The 19,785-nt window shown below is 33.6% G+C and overlaps 1 protein-coding gene across 1 annotated transcript in view; it reads right to left on the reverse strand.

Moving 5' to 3' along the window:
- The window catches only part of LOC128998567 (uncharacterized), a 42,218-nt gene that overhangs the window by 9,483 nt on the left and 12,950 nt on the right, over window positions 1-19,785 (reverse strand). Inside the window, exon 2 of the mRNA XM_054424762.1 lies at window positions 3,646-4,458. Coding sequence (XP_054280737.1) covers window positions 3,646-4,452 — 807 coding nt within the window. The 5' untranslated portion in view covers window positions 4,453-4,458. The remainder of the gene's footprint in view (window positions 1-3,645; window positions 4,459-19,785) is intronic.

Consider the following 19,785-nt stretch of genomic DNA (forward strand, 5'->3'; position numbering starts at 1 on the left):
TTATTATACTTTATTTCCCTCTTGCATATTTGATTGCAAACATGTTTCTGCAGCTGGTACATTTTTAACTCAGTCAACAATTTTGTAGCAAGTCCATGTATATGAAATTAATTAGGATGGAGCTTGAGTTGGATAAGCACAAATATTTCAGTATTAAACTATCTATGATTTTACCCAAGAGCTTTAAACGCGGATTCTTAACAAAATAATATACAGGGTGTGCTAATTAAGTTTCAAGACTGATTATTTCCCTCGTAGTGGAGAGCTTCCAGACCGTCATGGGGAAATGGCTGGGTGTAGGAACGTCTCGAGTAATTCTCCCCGGTTGCCGGCGAGAGAGTGAAAGTGACACGAGAAAAGATAGAATGTGTTTTGTGAAAACACAAAACTACGTATACACCACCAGAGTTAAGATTCAGCATGTTAAGGATCAACATAAAATGGTCCATAAAATGATGTGTCGAGAGCTGCATGGAAACGCTTTAGTTGCTTCAACAGGCCTATCAAGAAGATGCAGCGTCACATGCCATGGTTTTCATGTGGCACAAGCTGTTTAAAGGTCTCAAAAAGACGATCGTGCTGTGAAGCCTGTGACGTCTTGGACTTGGAACAAAGAAAATCTGGTAAAAGTGGGTAGGTTTTGAACTGCTACGAATAGCCCAGTCAATAAAGGTTTAGAAAGGGAAATAATTAGAGTAATGCTTAATTTTACACTGTTGATATATATAAACTAGAGGAACATTTTTACAAAAGTCCCCAAAAATCCCCCCGAGCTTCCCCCCCACAGCCCCCTCAAAATTTAAAGTGTCGATAATTACTAATTTGCTATTTTCTCTGTAATTAATAATTGGATTGCATACATCTTTTGGTTATTTTGTTAACCGTTAACATAGCTAAAATATTGACTATTCATTTTTGCTCTAAAAACAATAATTAACTATCTACAGACTTTTTTACACCAGAGAATCGGTAAATTTAATATTATTTGAGGGGTTTTCAGTATTATCTTTTTGTAGGTAGTATTATGAAAAATACTTTGAATTAAATAATGTAGACCACCATTTTACAAATCTATTTACATACACTTATATACAGTTATGTATATTAAAATCAGGAAGGAAGAAAGAATGTAAATGGTTCTGTAAGAGGGCGCTGACCAGCTGGCATGGCGTAGGGAAATTTGTGCTCCACAGGCAATTTCACTATGTTATGTATTTCGTTGTACTTTTTTATGAAAATATTTTTTTAATATAGTGTTTGAGCATTGTACTCATCGCGGATCGAATGGATTCAAACTACGGTACAGTGTTTCCTTTGGTCTCTGAAGATTTGACGATGAGTAAGGTATGTGGCAAACCTTTACCAAAAGTGTTCACGGGGGATCAGATACAACGGCACGTGGCAGTTGAGCAGTCACACAGATTCTGACACGAAACAACGTGGCAACGCTTCCACGGCAACCCTCGGTCGCAGATCTCGTCTCCAACTACCTTTTCACCCGTATTAACCCTTCCCGGACGGGTGAAAGATATATCCTCCTAAGTGTTTGGTGATAAAGGATGGGTGGTGGATATATCCGCTAATGGGTTTTGATGTTCCGGACGGGAAGCGGATATATCCGCCTTCTCTTCAGAGCGACTAGCAGGTGCTTGAAGGAATGCAATTTGGCACTTTTGCAGCAATTCAAACCGGTTCGAACAATATTCTGAACAACATTACGATAGTTGAGTTCCAGGAAGCCTTCCAACAGTGGAAAACCCGCTGACAGCAGTGTGTCGTCTCAAGAGGAAACTATTTTTAAGATTTTTAGTCCGCTATTCATAAATGTTTAATACATTTATTTTCCTGAGCCCAGTCTTGAAACTTAATTAGTATATACAGGGTGTCTGGTCATAAGTGTTCAATAAAATTATCTGTGAAACTAAATAATACTGGTAAGTAAATTATGCATCTTTGAGGTTCCCAACTCAAGCAGTAAGAAAATTAAATGTAAATTAAGATGATTTTAAAATAATGATAGTTAAAAAAACTTATAGTACCGAATGACACGTATTGTTAAAATAAAGGCATTTTTTTATTCTTACTAAATTTAAAATAAAAATAAAAGATGAACTTTGGGGTGTTGAATAAGATTCTATTTAAGTTTCAGCGTCAAAGTAAAAATTGTTTACAAAGACAAAGACTTAATAAACATTAAAATCATTGTTTCTAGGTTGCAGAGTTCCACTATAAAAGTATCAAGTATTATCACATATTTCCTCATCAAATAAGGTTATGTTAATAACCTAATTATTAATCTATATTAATATAAATAGGTTATGTATAAGGTCATATGTTTTATCAAATAAGGTTTAAAATTATGTATCACCCTTAATAAAATTAAAATTGTGTACCTTTAATCACAGTCACGCTGCACAGTGAAATTCATGCATCATTTACACGAAACTTATAAATTGTGTCGTATTATATATTATATTATACATTATACAGGGTGGAACGAAGTTAGTGTTAAAATATTTTATGTCTTAAACTTATTAGTATTGGTGACAAAAAGACACTAATTTAGGTTTCTAAACCCTCACAGGTATGGAATAGCAGACAAATTAATATTTGTTCTAAATATGTGTATTTGCTTTGATAAAATGGCCGTAAGTGCACTAACAATTGTTTTTATTTAGACTTTATTGTCATTTTCAGAATCCTCATTAAATTTCCAATATTACAGACTCGTTGTCATGAAACACCTGTAAGCCTTTATTCTGAAACGGAAGTTTCAATTTGTGATTTTTGAGAAAAATGCAAAAACTTTTACATAAGTTTTCTACGTTAAACTGAACTATAGAAAATGTCCACAATAATCTGTTTGATAGTTAATTAATTGATTGTTGTAAAATAATGACGTGGTATATTTTAAATGTCATATTCGTAGAGCGGAGAGTTTTTCAAACATAGTCAATTGTGTAACGTCAAAACAATTAGCTAAACTGTGTGAGGATTAGTCAGATATTGACCTGTTTTCTAAACAAGGTTAATTGCAAAACAGGCCATTGTATAACTAAGCCATACAAAGCTGTGTTTAGAGTAGTACCGGCAGTGTGTTCGACGTATTAGATATATATTTACTAACGCAAGTTCGGTTATAAGAAAGTTTTTGTAACATAAACTACTTCCTTATAGTGCTTAGGCAAACTTATATTTTTGTAAGAGGATGTTTGGAAAGTTCTAACTCCAGATTTTAAAACACGACGACTTATAAAATATTGAATTGCACGACAAGGCTATACAAATAGTGAACCACCAATACTATGAAACAATACTATGATAATCCATTGGGATTTTCGAACTTTATATCCTAAAAATGACAACTTTGAGGACATTTGTTAAAAAAATTAAAACATTTAATTCTTACTTTTAATACAGTTACTATTACACTAATATCTCGATATTATTATTATTATCATAACAATAAAGTCAAGCGAAAAAAACTCTTATAACTGTAGTAGGAGACTTAATCATCTAGCTTAAGTAATAACAACGTAAAATGCTCCCATGAAAGTATTTAGGTCAAATATCTAAAGAGTACTTAACTATCATGGGTCAACAACACAACTTGCAACAAAGTATGGATGTATAAAATATACTAACCAGTGGTTCTGGGTATGAAGATCTCTGCATGTAGTTGTTGTAGTTGGTGTAGTAGTCATTCGAGGGCGCCAGGACGTCTGGAAAGTTGACCACAGGGTCCAGCTGAGGTCTGCGATGACCATGGCTGTACGGCACCAGTCCAGTGGCGCCTGCACTCGCGTCCTGGATCATCATTCGTTGGTACTGAAGAGCACTCTCTCGCGCCGCCGACTCCTCCGACAACTTCTGTTCGTGCAGCTCTCGCGCTCTCTCCAACTGTATCATCTGCTTCAGCTTTTGGAAGCTTGTGGGCTGCGCATCATCGATCTGCATCTGTCCCAGGCTGTTGCCGCCTACCAGTCTGATGGTGGTTGGCTTCCTCCTGGTGTGCGCTTTGGGCATGTGTCCTGCATTGAACATCCTTGCAAAGTCTTCGAACCCTCTGATCCTCTCCGGGACCGGTGCTTCCTGCACTCTCGGTCTCTGGTATCCGTTGTGCACCAGTCGCCCGTACACCAACGGCCTCCTCATCTTGCCGCCCCCCACGCTCCGGATGCTCGCGTGGTCCTCCCACACGTTGTACGCGAAGGGGTCACGATATGTCGGGATCTCGTTGGTGCTCTCTGCGGCTCTGGACTGCCTCTTGGAGAATCTCCACATTGCTCTCAGCTCGTCACAGCTAGGTTCCTTGCTCAGGTCCTGTGTCACGGACTTGACTACCTCGGGAAGATGCTCTGCCGCATCTCGGTACTTGTCACGGGGGGAGGCCGCTGACGCGATCAAAAAATATAGACTGGCCAGACATGTGTTCAGGAAACCAGGTCGCATCGTAATCTGAAACAAATATTGATACCGTTATACACAAGCTACATTAACTCATTGATAATCGTTATTTATTAATTGTTTACAGTCGTAACACAAAACTATGCGTGTTAGAAAATCCGACTTTATTAAACAGGTCTCTCTTTACATAAACACAATGAAGCGGAGTGAACAAAGGAAAACCTTTCATAGTCAACGGGCAATTCCATTTTTGAACATGCTGTGTTGGAATTAAACTGAATAAACAATAACTTTTACATTAATGTTCAAGTAGTATTTAAATTATTTTTAACATTCCTTGAAATGATCTTTAAGACACAAAAATATAATACGTGAATACGTATATTATATACATATATATATGAATACGTTTTATATACGTGGATTTTTACGAAGGTTAAACGTGATTTTCCTAATAAGCAGGACAATTTTTAAACTCTCCCTTGTTATGATGGTAACTCTTTTTCCCCCTTGAACTCAAACATTAGATTCTTAATAAGTAGGCTTAATTGTGTCAGAGACCTACCTATGTTGTGGATTATAACTACATAATTTCAGATAATGAATAGAAAACTATGATTTTATTTAAACCAATCACCGTATACTTAGACTAGATAAATATGTTAACAACAAAGTTAGTAACTGAGACATCTAATGTTAGAATATTCGAAAAAATTCAATTTTCGTATTTGCATTTACAACAGGTAATTAAGATGGTATAATCGAATTATTCGAGAAAGGTAAATAGACACAAAACGTCCAGATTCTACACGATTACGAGTTGAACAACTAGTGATGCTTATATATCCAAGAAAGGTGGTAGGAACTAATAATTCTTAGAACAGTTCATCATTAGGCTACTACATCTGGGCTTGGTTGCAGGCTAGGGGCCATGAGGGTGGTACAGGGTGATAGGATGGCTTCATTCTGTCAAGATACCAGCGCCAGCACAAATGTTCATCGTGTTATGTAAATATAACATCATCGCCCCAGCGCAGCAGGGCGGAGAGTGCAGATTAGCATAAGTGTTCCAGCCCTGGTTAATCCCTTGCTCTGACGATACACCGGTCACGGTTGATTTTGCGAGTATTTATTTATGATTTTCGTGAATCAATGAGGTTTATTGCAATGTTTTGTAGATTATAACATTGAATATTGAATTCTTTTCAACTCAATTCTTCGTTACTATCGATTTTAATTATGTTGACTACATTTTTCTAGCACATAAAAGTAGCCCTGAGCTTTCTCAGTGTAATGAAATGACGTATTGATTTCATGGCACTTTGAATAGAAAATAGAAAGTTTCTAATGATTTGCTTCCACAAGACTCGCCGATGTTTAAATACCCCCGCCGTAGCAAACCTACCGACTAAGCGAATTTCCATTTGCCTGAATTGATTTTCAATTAAATCTATTTAAATAACATTGGGTTTAACGAGGACCTAGACCTATGTGTTTGCTGCTACAGGGAAACTAATAAAGTTTTTTTTTTGTAAAATATTAATAGCTTAGTATTAAATAAATAGATTTACCAAATGTGATCAAAATATATCCATAATCAAGAAAACTTAAACATTTTACAATATTCTCCATAAGAATAATGTAGGAATTTTTAGTTTACAATTTCTTTAATTTTCTCCGATAACAATAACCGAACAAAAACACTTTGACATCCTAAATTATTAGTTTTTAAGCTCTTCAAAAAGGTATAGTGAGGAATTAGGAAATTTTGTGTTTTGAGGGTAAAAAAAGAGAAAACCCAATTTTTACCCATAAGACCAACCGTAAAACCCCATTCCCATGGTCCGATCATGCTGGTTGGTGAACTCATTCAAGTGTATTCCGCCTTACACTCTCAAGCCGAATTTCATCAAAATATATATTTATATATGAATTTGAATGGATGGTGTTTTTGGCCTCTAGGGACCTCAAAATGAAAAAGTAAATCGGCCCTGGGCCTAGGTCTTACCGTGCCGCCTACGGTCATAGCTACTTCCCTATAGAGAAATTTGCTAAAACGCATAGTTAAACTTGCATTGTTTTTTGGTGGGTGATGTGGATGAATGACAACAATATTAACATCCTTGGCTATGGCTGGTATTGAACGTACAACATAAGCCGTAGCAAACATTTGGAACACAGTAACGATTACTATTATTTAATATTATATCGGACTTTTACACCATTGATGATTTTAAACGAATTTTGTTACCACAAGATTTGTTTATGTTTTATTTTGGATTTCCAACTACAGTATTAATTTTACCTTCAGCTATGAATTTTAAAGGGGCATTTTTTAACATAGTAAACAATTTGATTTCACGTTTGTCGAGCTAACTTGTCTTAAAAGGGCAAAGTGAAAATGTTCATCTATGTAAATGACGAAAGTAAAATAGTTTGCCGGGGGCTTTAGGAGTGGTGGGGGGGGGGGAGGAAAGTGTTGCTTTAAGTCCTGACACTGATAAACGTCTTCTTAAAGTCCGCTGAATCGGGATCGACTTTCTCTGTTATGATGGCTATTTTATTATAAAAGCGGAAATAAGCTATCGAATACTAATCTTGAAGATTTACTATCCTACCTTTTGCGAATGACACGATAACAGACTGATACCAATTTCAATCCTCCACAACCATCGTCACGGAGAAAGATTAATTGTTAACCGAAACTATGAGTATTTAAGCGTTTCCAAGGGTGACATTCAGGGGATATTATTTAATAGTTGGAACTGGAAACAAAATTCATGTAAAACTTAGAGGTAAACAACTGTGCTGCAATTAAATAGTTATTTGTGCAACTAGTGAGCAAAGTGATAAATTGACTCACTCGAGAGAAATACTTACTCACGAGCCGTAGGCGAATGAGGAATGGTTTCTCGATTGAGGCAATTGCACTTTGCACTCGAGTTGCACATTATATTTTTCCTACAGTTACAATAAAACAAATAAATTGGTAAAGAAACGTAACATATTTTTACACAGAATTGAACTTTTAATATTACATTTAATGATACAACAGTAAAACAACTGACCAGCTGATTTACAGCCAGTGCTGCCAACGTATTTCGCGCGCATACGACCTTGTCTGCATGTTACGCGCTCACTATTTCGTGCCTTCACGTTGCAAATCTGGAGTGAGACAATGTTAACATTGTCTCACTGATGAGCGAATTGGCCACTTTGCTTTCTCAAATCAGTGAGAGAACATGTACATTGTTAGGTAGATGTAGGAAAAATCCATTAACACCAACTTTTCAAACCTAACATAAAAACGTTTCTAGGTACCATTGTTTTACATTCCAAACGACAATTTATTTATTTCGACAGTTAATTCACCATCTTCCATGAAGAAAATTGCAGAAAATGTAGTCCCATTGGAATTGATAAGCATTACAAGAAATATATGGGCTATATTAGGTTCGACGTATGTTTCTCGCTACCTTATCTGTAAAGTCTTTTGAAAATCTACTTACAATGATGTTATTACAAAATACTTCTCTGTTGCAGCTTACTTACAGATTTAACAAACTGCCAGCTGTTCTACTTTTTTTCTATCACTTTTTATTAACTTTTTTAGGGAGGTTTTGATGGCACCGTTGATGGCATGCTGTGGTTTTGGTATAATGCACATTTTATAACCACCCGACTTTTAAAACCCAGTCTCCTCGTTTGGTAATGATGGTATGTGCCTCCCCGTTCCCTACCTACGTCATACAGGTATAGGTTTGTTTGTTTTTCCGTAAACACAAGAACTCGAGTAATTTTGGTAATTAAATATAGTATTTTAATATACCCCTAAATAAAGAAACGACATCAGTTTGTATTCTTCGTATGAATGAAATGGGAAATTTAAATTTACAGTTTTTTTATTGTCTCGTAACTATTAGGCGTACAACAACGCTTCAATATACTAAATGATTTGTTTTCAAGCTCTACAAAATAGTTTAGAAAAATTGTAAGATCTTATGTTTCGGGGTTCAAAATGAAGAAACAAATGTTTACCCATTTCACTGCCCTAACTTTGTCACTTGAAATAAAGGATTTAAATTTTATAATTATTAAGAAAAATGGACAGCTCACTCTAAAGATGGTGTGAAAATATTAATGTAGATCTGTATTTGAACTATAGAATGAATGATTTGTTTGTTGATAGTCAAATAGTTCCCCTAAGAAATTTTGTATTTTATATTCATGTCAAAGTAGTGTAGCAATGCATTAAGAGGAACTCAAACGCTTCCAAGGAAAATACCCGAAATATTAAAAATTCTTCGATAGACTGAGGAAGATTTACCAATATGTTTTATACTTAGCAATGTTATTTACAATATAATACTATCGATAAAGGAATATACACTTTTCCATATTACTTAATCCAAGGTGGTTCGCATCCTTACTTGTGTTCCTTGCACTTTTGTCATTTGAAAATAAATAAATTATTAGCCTCAGAAAAAAATACTATTTATCTCAACCGTTCAATCATTAACAAGCTGCAAAAATATAAAAGTGTATGGTAATCTTAGAAGGATAAATGTTTGTAATTGAAAAACTTGTGGAAAACGGATATTAAAAGTAGACTAGGAGTGTGAGCGTGGGCGTTATGCCACTAAGGGAGGGGGTGGATATGATTTTCTGATGAGGTGAGGGGGAGGGTGTAATATCGTGCAACTGTGATTCCATAGCATATCACCAGAATGGCACCAACATTTATGAAATGTCATGGACAAATAAGGCATGAGAATTTTGTTGGTGATAAGTGAAAACTAATAAATGGTAATATTAGGTCACATTAGGATGACTATAAAGCCATGATTTAGTTCTGAAAATAAAGTATGGTTATTAATTTTTGAACTTAATTTTTATTGCTTTGCAATCGATTAACTTACTTTTAAACGTTGTATTTTAAATAATGTAATGGTCCCTAACCGTTTCTCTGTTTGTTACTTTCCTTGTGTATTCATCCTAAATGTGGAGATTTTCACATTTTCAAATATAGAATAGATTTGTAGAAAAGAAATATCTGTAGGACCCCCCCTGCTAGTTTTCTCACCTTATGGGACCCAAAATATGTATTCTACAACACGAAAAGAACCAAAAGTTGCTTACCTTGTCACAGTATGAAATAACATTAGAAACAAAAAAATTTGCAATTTCTTTCTAAACCGTTTTGTAGAGCTTAAAAAAAGAAATAATTTAGTATATTGAAGCGCTGTTGTATGCCTAACTGTCACGGAGAAAATTCAAAAATAGTGTAATTTAAAATTCCCATGTTATTCTTATGGAGAAAATGAAAACTGCTGTACTTTACTTGTTTATGGATATATATTGATAACATTATGCACATTTATTTATTTCATCCTATACTAATGACGTATGGTCAAAAAACACTTGTTACCTTCCCCGTAGCAGCAAACTTAAGCACTCGTTAAATCTAATGTTATTTAAATAGGGAATAAATAACCTATGTCTTATTTTATGGAAATATTTTAGTAGGAATATAATCAGACAAGTTGAAATTCGCTTAGTCTGCAGGTTTGCTGCGGCGGGGGTATTTACGGTTTATTTTGTATTAAATATCTTTCTCTACATAAAATAACGGTTTGGTAGGTTTATAAAATTCAACATTTTTTTTTTTTACAAAAAAAGTAAAACGCAACACAAAACATCAAAAGAGACCAAAATGACCTTTCCTTTGAGAGGATGCCTGATTTAGCTTAGTGTAAACCTCGTGTTAGGTAACTTCATTGGAGAATTGATTATCTTTATTAAGGAAATAATAAATTGTTGAGAGAAGTTCATTGACTTGATTTGTAGTAATATTTTTTAAATTGGACAAATATTTGAGTTGAATTGAGGTTTATTAGCTTCGTCTATATTTCTAGCGGTGCAATGTCAACATGGCGAAACATGTAGTGGATTAAAAAAACACACTATTTGGACTGCAAGACGAGGTATGTTTTATTTTAGTCCATACTAAGCAGTTCAGGGGCTAAAAAAATGGAATTTAATTAGTGCAAAAAAGTTATCATTCAGCAAATTTCTTTGAAGACTTGAAAATTAAATCTTGGAAAGCTATGTATATGTTAAAAAAACCACGAGCCCCCAATATTGTGCATGTAAAGTTAAATGGTAACAAATAAACAATGAATAATAAGAAATATAATTCAATTTAGATATCTGTCAGGAATTACGGATTTCTTCACCTCCCAAGCCTATTTTCTAGCTTTTTTAGATTTACTTGTGTAATCAAACGAAATGGCATTAAATTAAGCTATAGTTAATTTGCATAACACGATTTATTAGTCACAATTTTGAGAAATAAATTTATTAATTTCCATCAATATTAGTATTCTACCATGGTTTAGCCCATCAATTGGATAAAATAAAGATAAAATAGAGGGGTATTGAAGATGGGGAGGATATGGCGCACTAAAGATTTTGTTCACGAGAAGGGGGAAGTATACAGAGGTTATTACGGCAGTTTGGGGCTAAATTATGTCCATGCCAGGCATAATCGCTTGGACAACAAACCATACTTTACTTGAAAAGATCGGCCGAACAAAGAATCTGGAAAACCCATCGATGATATAATATCCCAATGTATCAATTGTAAAACTCGTTTGCTATAAATATGAAAGTCGATGAGTGAAAATTGGAGAATTAATCGCCTCAAGGATCACTTCATCGACGGCGTTATTGTTTCACAACTCATGTCAAGTTTCAATTTTGGTGAAAATCCCTAGTGGGATAAAAAGGTTTCCACTTTTACTCATGTAATTTAAGATGTATACCCTTTTCGGGGAAGAGCGTTTATATATATATATATATATATATTTTTTTTTTTTTTTTGTTAAACTCAATTATTAATAGCTAACTATAGTTTTAATCGGCACGTTAAAAAAGTTCGGTTGTCAAATTGTAATAATTAAAGCAATGTTTTAATTGCTACGGTAATTCCTTATTTCCTCGGCAAAACATACCTCGTGAACATCAATTCGTACTTTCTCTACGTAAAATCGTTCCAATCATGTAAATAACATGGAAATGCAACCAAGAAAGAAGTAATATTTATTATTAACTTAATAATAATTTATGTTAACTGTTATGCTGTATCATGACTACGATCACCAGAACTGTATATATTGAATCTGAATATATGAAATCTAACTTGTCTATGTTATGCATAACAAATACACTATAGTATCAAAGCAACGTCAAGGGTAGGATCCGTCTCCCGAACAGTGCCTGAGCTCGCAGTTATGGTGGTTACTGGAGACATCCCCTTTAAACTTTTGACAGTGGAGAGGAAGATAATTTATCAGTGGCGTGGGGAGTACCAGGCAAGAGCAGAGGAGTACACCAGCTAACAGCTGGCAAAGGAATATGTGGGGATGCTGGACTGGCAACTGATTCAGCAAATCCAACGGGTTAATTGGCGATACTGAGAGTCGAATTTTACCTCACCCAATTTCAGACAGTCCGACAGGCCACGGCTATTTTTGGTCATACCTGTTCGGGAAGTTTGCACAGACTGTTAGATAAAAGTGCTGGGCAGGGCCATTTGGTTCAATTGCATGTAATGCCCGGTCACTCCCGGCGATGTGGAGTCACTCTACGGTCTTCCGCTGTCCGAATTGGGAAAGGCCCCACCTAGAGGCTCAACACCATGTAAGACTGCTGCCGGTGGACACGGTCATCCCAATGGTGACGTAGAGATGATTGAACCGTTTGTCACGGTTCATGCATGGGGTTTTCTGTGCCAAGAAGCTCAACCTTGACCGGTTGACGATCGAGGTATTAAACTGCTCTTATGCCAGAAACGTTGCGAGCCCTGAGCTTAGGTCACATGTTGACCTGACCTAAAGAAACATCACATACCATCCCAGGTTTGTGCCCTACAGAGTAGAGGGGTTATTTTTAGTAAGTAGTCCAATCAATGCAGTAGTGTCATACAACAGGATGGTCACCTGTGTGCGTAAAAGCATTCTTCCTCATCTTCCTCGAAAAAGGTATTTAAATAGTTGAGAATATGCCTATAAACAAGTGTAATCAAACAAGAGATCGTACTGCCGCTGCAAATAGTTTAACTTTGTGTTAGGTCAAACATTGTTGATTAAATTATGGATACGTTTGTTGAAACATAAATAACACGTTAAACTGTGATCAAAGAAGCTTATGTAATTAAATTTGCTAAGAGTTTAAGCAAACAGCACATAGTTTATTTAATATATTTCAAGCTATTACTGTACTTTAGTCCTTTGAAGGGATTCTCTGAAAGGATATAAATTTAAAGGAAAATTATTGTCATAAAATATTTATTAGATAAGTTATACCGTATTAATCAGACGTAGAATGTTTTTGTTACTGAGATTAGACCGACTCTTCAAAGACACTCTTGTCGGCTTTACTCCTCTCGACTGTTTTGCTGCGGTAGGTTCGAAGCGGTCTATCGATCTGAAAATTGAACGGCCAACTTTAAGGTTTCCCACTTTCTTGTAAAAGAGGGATTTAGTTTGGTTTTGTCAAAAGCTTATTCTATTCTGACAACTAGCTGTTCAATAATCTTGTAGGCTTAACTTGTTCAAAGCTGTAGTACTTTTTTAAACGATATTATTTTATCCATTCTTTAAGTAAACGATCTGGAAATGATACAATACAATACAATATTCTTTATTGTTGATTCGTTAAGAATTACTATAGTGTCAATCATAGTGTGATCATGATGGGTAACATACATTTTCATTTACCTCGAAACTCTTACGAAGTGTTTGACTATGTGAAATGTTTGACTACACAAACGATTTTAAATCGGGATTTAAAAAATATTACAATATTTAGTTATTAACGATTTTATTTTTTATCCAACCATTAAATAGAGTTTTTAATATTTTGACAAACAAAAAAAACATATGCAGTGTGGACCACAAAATGTATTGTACTAAATTGCCTTTATTTTCATACTGTTTTCAATAACACAAAATAGTCAATGGCAGGTATAACAATTTGAGTGTTTTTTTTATACTTATGAATTTACGGCATTTCCAATACTGTAGAACTTTAGTTCACAATCAAAATTATATTTTAGTTTAGCAATCAAATAGCCTAATATTGGTATTTTTGCGTCAATTTAAAGATTTTTAAATAAAAAGATTTAGTTTCTTCTGCCATATACATAATAACATTATATTATTTACTTGCATACTAACCGAACATATTGAGCACAATTTTTGTTATTAAAAAATCCTATCAAGAAAACATATTTTTGTTGTAATAATTTATTTAAATATACGTGACGGACTTCAAGGAAAGTCAAATATGCTTTATGACCCTGTAAAAAGCTGTTGCTTGCCTTTTGGCATTTCTTTAAAATCCCTATCTTATTTATATAAAGAGAGAGCGAGTATTTTGGTATATTCCTTTAACGGAGCGTTTTCTTTGAACGGCTTGAAATACATCTAAACTCAATTTTCGTTTGCAGTTTATAGTCTATATATATATATATATATATATATATATATATATATATATATATATATATATATATTTCTATTACCATCAGGAGGTTAAGTCTATAGACAAGTTGTAGGGAATATAAAAATGCACATTTTCACGTATGGAGGAAAATTTCTGTACATCTTTGAAACCAAAAGATATGATAAATTTTATATAAAAAATACATTATAACTTTTCTACAGATTCGTAAACCACACCTTCTCATGAACGACAAATATGAGGCAATGGGGAAAGTATGAGATGGGATTGTAATTATTGTATTAATGTCTAAAATCCTGAATATATTTTTAATTGAGGAACTACTACCAACTGTATAGTTTTAATGTATGAAGATGTACAGTAAAAGAAAAGAGACTATAAAGCCATGATTTAGTTCTGAAAATAAAGTATGGTTATTAATTTTTGACCTAAATTTTTATTGCTTTGCATTCGATTAACTTACTTTAAAACGTTGTATTTTAAATGATGTACTGGTCCCTAACAGTTTCTCTGTTTGTTACTTTCCTTGCGTATTCATCCTAAATGTGGAGATCTTCACTTTTTCAAATATAGATTTGTAGAAAAGAAATATCTTTAAGATCCCCCTCATAGTTGTCTCCCCTTTTGGGAACCAAAATATGTATTCTACAACACGAAAAGAACCAAATGTTGCTTACCTTGTCACAGTATGAAATAAAATTAATACAATATACACAATATCAAAATATGTCCAACGCACTGAAAATTTAAAAAATAACGAAACGATTGGTGTATACCTAGTGCATTCACTAACATATTTTCTAACAATATCTGAATATAGTTACCATTAAAAAGAGGTAAATTTCATTGCAAAATACATCGAAAGTCTCCTTGTTAACTTAAGCTTTGACGAGCTGAAATAGAATATACTCAGAAACGTGGAGAAAAGTCAGCCAAACAGAGTTTAATTTTATTGATTCGAGGGATTTTATTCCGAACGGGCAAAGTGTCTGTGTGAGTTATTGAGTTGCCTACTGTGTGATTTTCGACACTTCTCTGTAAAGGCTGGACTGAGAGAGAAAACTTCCCACACCCTTTTCCAATAATCACACCTCTTTCACTTTGCACAAAAATGCTCTATTTCCTCTGTATTTTAGTATTTCCAGATTTGCAAGTTGGTGTGTGTTATTCTTTCGAATAACATTTTTTGTACATTATAATTCAAGTAAAGAAATAATTTTGATTCCGCATTATATTTTGTAATTGCCACGTATACAATGGACGTTACATGGTTAACATATATATACAACTTTAGAGTGAATCAAATTAATTTATATTTACTTTTTCCGGTTACAATATGGTGAATTTAATTTAATATGTTTCGATGGCACAGTCAGTACAGTATTTCGACGCACTTTCACTCCTAACAGCGAAGTTAAAATTTCAAACCACAGCCAATACAAGATTTATCAAATTAACAATAATTATTGTAAACTTTATTAACACCATATTTGACACACAACAATCATATGTATACATAGTCTCTTAAATGTAATCTTTAAAGATATTGCTAGCCTGTGTTTATCTACATTGATTATAAATTAATACCCCCGCCACAGAAAACCTACAGACTGAGCGAATTTCCACACTAAAATATTCCCTTAAAATTTGTAAGATTTATTTCCTTTTGAATAACATAAATTTTAATGAGTACTTAGGTTTTCTGTTACAAGGAAGGTGTATGTTTTTTATTGTAATGTTGATTTCTTGGTATGAAATAAACAAAATTGCCAAATGTGATTAAAGTATACCATAAATAAGCAAACTAAAACAATTTATTTATTCTCCAAAAAATAATATTGGAATTGTACATTTTCATTTTTTTAATCATCTCCGTAACTGTTAGGCATACAACATAGCTTGGATATTATATAACATTATTTCTTTTTTTAAGCTCTACAAAATGTTTTTGAAATAAATTGTGAAACTTTATGTTTTTCAGGTTAAAATGGGGAAAATATCTTTTTACCCCATAAAACCCCTATAAACCCCTGTTCCCATAGTCCAATTATGCTGGTTCGCAAACTCGTTCAAAAAGACCTAGTTTTACACTTTTGTACCAAACTTTATGATAGCCGGATAATCTTTACTTGAGCTAACACGCTAACGGACAAGTATATGATTATGATGAACGGAGGGTGTTTTTCGCCTCTGGGAACATCAAAACAAAAAAGTAAATTGGTCCCGGGTCCAGGTCTTACAATGTTAAAATACTGGTAGTGAAATCAGAAGAGACTGAATAGTGTGCTCCCTGCTATTTAGATCTCTAAATACACTATTTATCTATATAGGAAGTGAACGTAAACTGTGGGTAATGTATGAGCACTAATAAGGAAGGGGCCACGAGAGTAGTTTGGATTCATCTTGTATATATTCTGACGCTGTTCGATTTTTTCGCCTACTGATTTTATGCGTTAGTAACACGAACTTGTTTTTTTTTATAAAGTACCTATGTCAGTGGCAGTTTTTTGCATATTGGTAAATGAATTTAAGAGTTACTACAATCTGAAATAAAAATATATCTGAGCAAAAAATTCTTTGATGTAACAAGATAAACTACTTGCAAAATATAACATTACCGCAACATTCATATGATCCCTTCGTCGTCGCTATAGTGGAGAACATGTGTTTTCCATTACAAGTAACACGTCAAATCACTAACACGTAAAAAAATTATCCATACCCTTGAAATCAACCCCTTCACTTGTATAACCTACCAGGTATTTGTGGTGTACAGCTTAGGCAGTTGATTATTGGCCCATTGAAAGTTCAACTTACGGTTGAAACCAACCCCATATGATTTGCATAACCAACTGATGGCAAGAAGTCCACAAATCATCGTAAGCGTTTGTTTTTTGTAATCAGGAAAATAGAACCTTATCTACTTGCACCTACAACTCATATATCAACCCCTGTTTGGAGTCGAGACACGTTTAGCTCAAACCAAGATAAAATTTACTGTTTCCGCCGGCGGGTTTCGTCCCTAATTAACTGCGGGTTATTCGTAAGCTTGCGTGAGATACACTGTACCAACACATTGCGTTCTTACTTTTAATAAAGAAGAATTTTGCCAGAAACTTTAAAATTTACTAAGACTCTCAATTATTTAAAACAATAACTTCTGCAAAAGAGTACCATATACTAAACGCTTTGAATTAAATATCCTTGTTATTTTTACAGTTTCCCTTCGCAGGACATAAACTATAGGAAATATTGTTTTGGCTTTAGTTTTATGTATTTTAATGATTACCAATGCAGATATATATATATATATATATATATGGAGAATCATAGTCATAGAAACATTCATAATATAAAGTGGTCTCCTTAAGGACATCCCAAAACAACTAACAAAAGTGTATAGTTTGTCAAAAAATGCATAGAAATATAAGGATAGATATGTTTAGATAGATAGATATGAAAGGATTAAAACTAAATCCACATAATATTTGAGCATTTTATATGTATGTATTAAATACATACAGTATGTATGTGTGACCATCAATATGAAATATCCATCATATACATACCACTCTCTTAAGAAGTATCATAAGTTGTACTTAATATCACAGAACAACACATAGAAGTAATTCGCAAAAATGCAGTTATTACAATTATGTTATTCAAAATATCCATGCGTTTACACAATTGACAACAGCACTTTAGTATTTTTGATAGGTTAGGAGAGTATTTTTTGATCTCGGTTTGTACGAGTTTTTTGCCTTTATTTTGTGCATGTATTTATTTATGTCTCCTTAGCTTTTTCGTTCTAACAATACTTAAAGACAAATCTAAACGGACTGACCTTCAGATAAAGCCATATCCAATTACCTGCCCAGCCACTTAATGTATAAGTTCAACACGTACCTCAAAATGCAAGGTTTAATCTCATACATTACTGGAAACACCATCCAGAAATGTGGTGTCCCAAAATTGCATCAACAAGCTTACATTTACTAAATAGTTATTTTCTGGGTAGGAAATAACCTATTCATACTAATTGTTTAATGACTTTATCAAATAAAATATTAAAAGCTTAAGTTAGAAAGTAAAGACCATTAGTTTCAATGAGAAGAACACTGACCAACAATCTTTGCCGCCCAACATTCCAACGTTCTATTGGGCAGTTTGCCATAATGGCAAAACTCGTCCCAATCTGTTCTCTGATAATAAATAAGTCCACGCTTTTGTTTTACCTGGCCTAAACCCCTGTGTTTCCCTTCTAAAGCTTGAAAAAATATATTTGAATGAAGATTAAATGTTAAACCACTACGCAATATAGTTTTATGCAATTCACACATTTGAATGTTTATTGAATTGGAAATTTATAATTATAATTCGTTCCGTTTTTTTAACTCGCAAACGTGATATGTGATTGCATATGACATTAGTTAGTCTATAAAAGAACAGACAAAGTCAATTATACAGGGTGTTCAAAAAAGATGGGGACATAATTTACGTTCTGATTTCTGAAGTAAAGGGAAAATCGAGGATAACATTTGTTCCAAAATCACTTCGTTAACCAGATATCCACCATTTTGTGTTTTCTACATTAACATTTTTATCTTTGGATTTTTTCGATGGATCTTTATAAAACTTGGTATGTATGTTAAGGTAGATTTCCTATGAAACGATTCCAAGTTGAAAAAGATCTAATGAGAGAAATAGCTGAAATATTACGATTTTAGTTGTAACATGGGGTAGAATAAGGCAGAAGTTATTCAGGTTTGCCCCATTTTACAACTAATAAGATACGTAATATTTAAGCTATTTCTTATTCGATCTTTTTCAACTTTGATAGGTATTTAAAAATGCTAAATAAAAGTGTACCTGATATTTTTTCATAAAATCAGTCATTTCCGAGTAATTTAAATTTAAAAGATTTAAACGGCTGCCATTTTAAATTTTAAGTTGAATCAAGATGAATGTTTTTATAACATGGGTTTCTTCTACCTAAACATACATACCAAGTTTCACAAAGATCCGTTGAAAAGATTCAAATATAAAAATGTTTATGTACAAAACACAAAATGGCGGATATCTGGGTAACGAAGTGATTTTGAAAAAAAATTATTATTGACTTTCTCTTTATTTTGACCCAAGGAATCAGTACGTAAATTATGTCCCCACCTTTTTTGAACATCCTGTATATAGTTTTTTTTTTTTTTTTTTTTTTTTGAAAATGTTTAACAAATTTCCCTTTATACGAGCATATACTAGATTTTTACCATCTATTGCTATATTGAAATATGCTTGTCGATTACCCACACTATGTTTACAGGCAGTGAATCGACAGCATTTGTATTATAGGCTAATAAAATACCGCGTTGATTAGGCGATTTAATGAATGATCAAGTATAACAATTTTAGGCAAAACTAGTTGTTTATACCCATGCTTCACAACGAAGTGTGGATGCAGAACAGAATACAGTAGTGGTTATTTAATTCTACTGCAGATATAGTTTCACCCCAATCATTGGTAATGGATACAACACTAAATTTATTTATATCTCAAAAAATATCTTGTTGATTTGTGTGATTGAAATCTGGATTATAGCAGAATCATAACTAATGACTTCATTGAAATAAAACTGTGATAAGGATCATTAGGTTAACCCAGGACTAAAATAAACATACCGTAATAAATATTAACAGATTTAACAGATGGTGCACAAGCAGTATTTTAAATGTGATTAAATGCAGCCCTTTAATTTGGCACGTGTCCTTAAGAGGGTTTTACAGAAAAATTACATTTCGCCGGCAAATGTCTAATCTTAATGCAGTTGCTATGTTTGATTGGGTGGCACAGTCATC

The sequence above is a fragment of the Macrosteles quadrilineatus genome, unplaced genomic scaffold (genome assembly GCF_028750875.1).
Source record: "Macrosteles quadrilineatus isolate MER2022 unplaced genomic scaffold, UCM_ALF_1.0 Scaffold_7__1_contigs__length_78375512, whole genome shotgun sequence".
Classification (NCBI taxonomy): Eukaryota; Metazoa; Arthropoda; class Insecta; order Hemiptera; family Cicadellidae; genus Macrosteles; species Macrosteles quadrilineatus.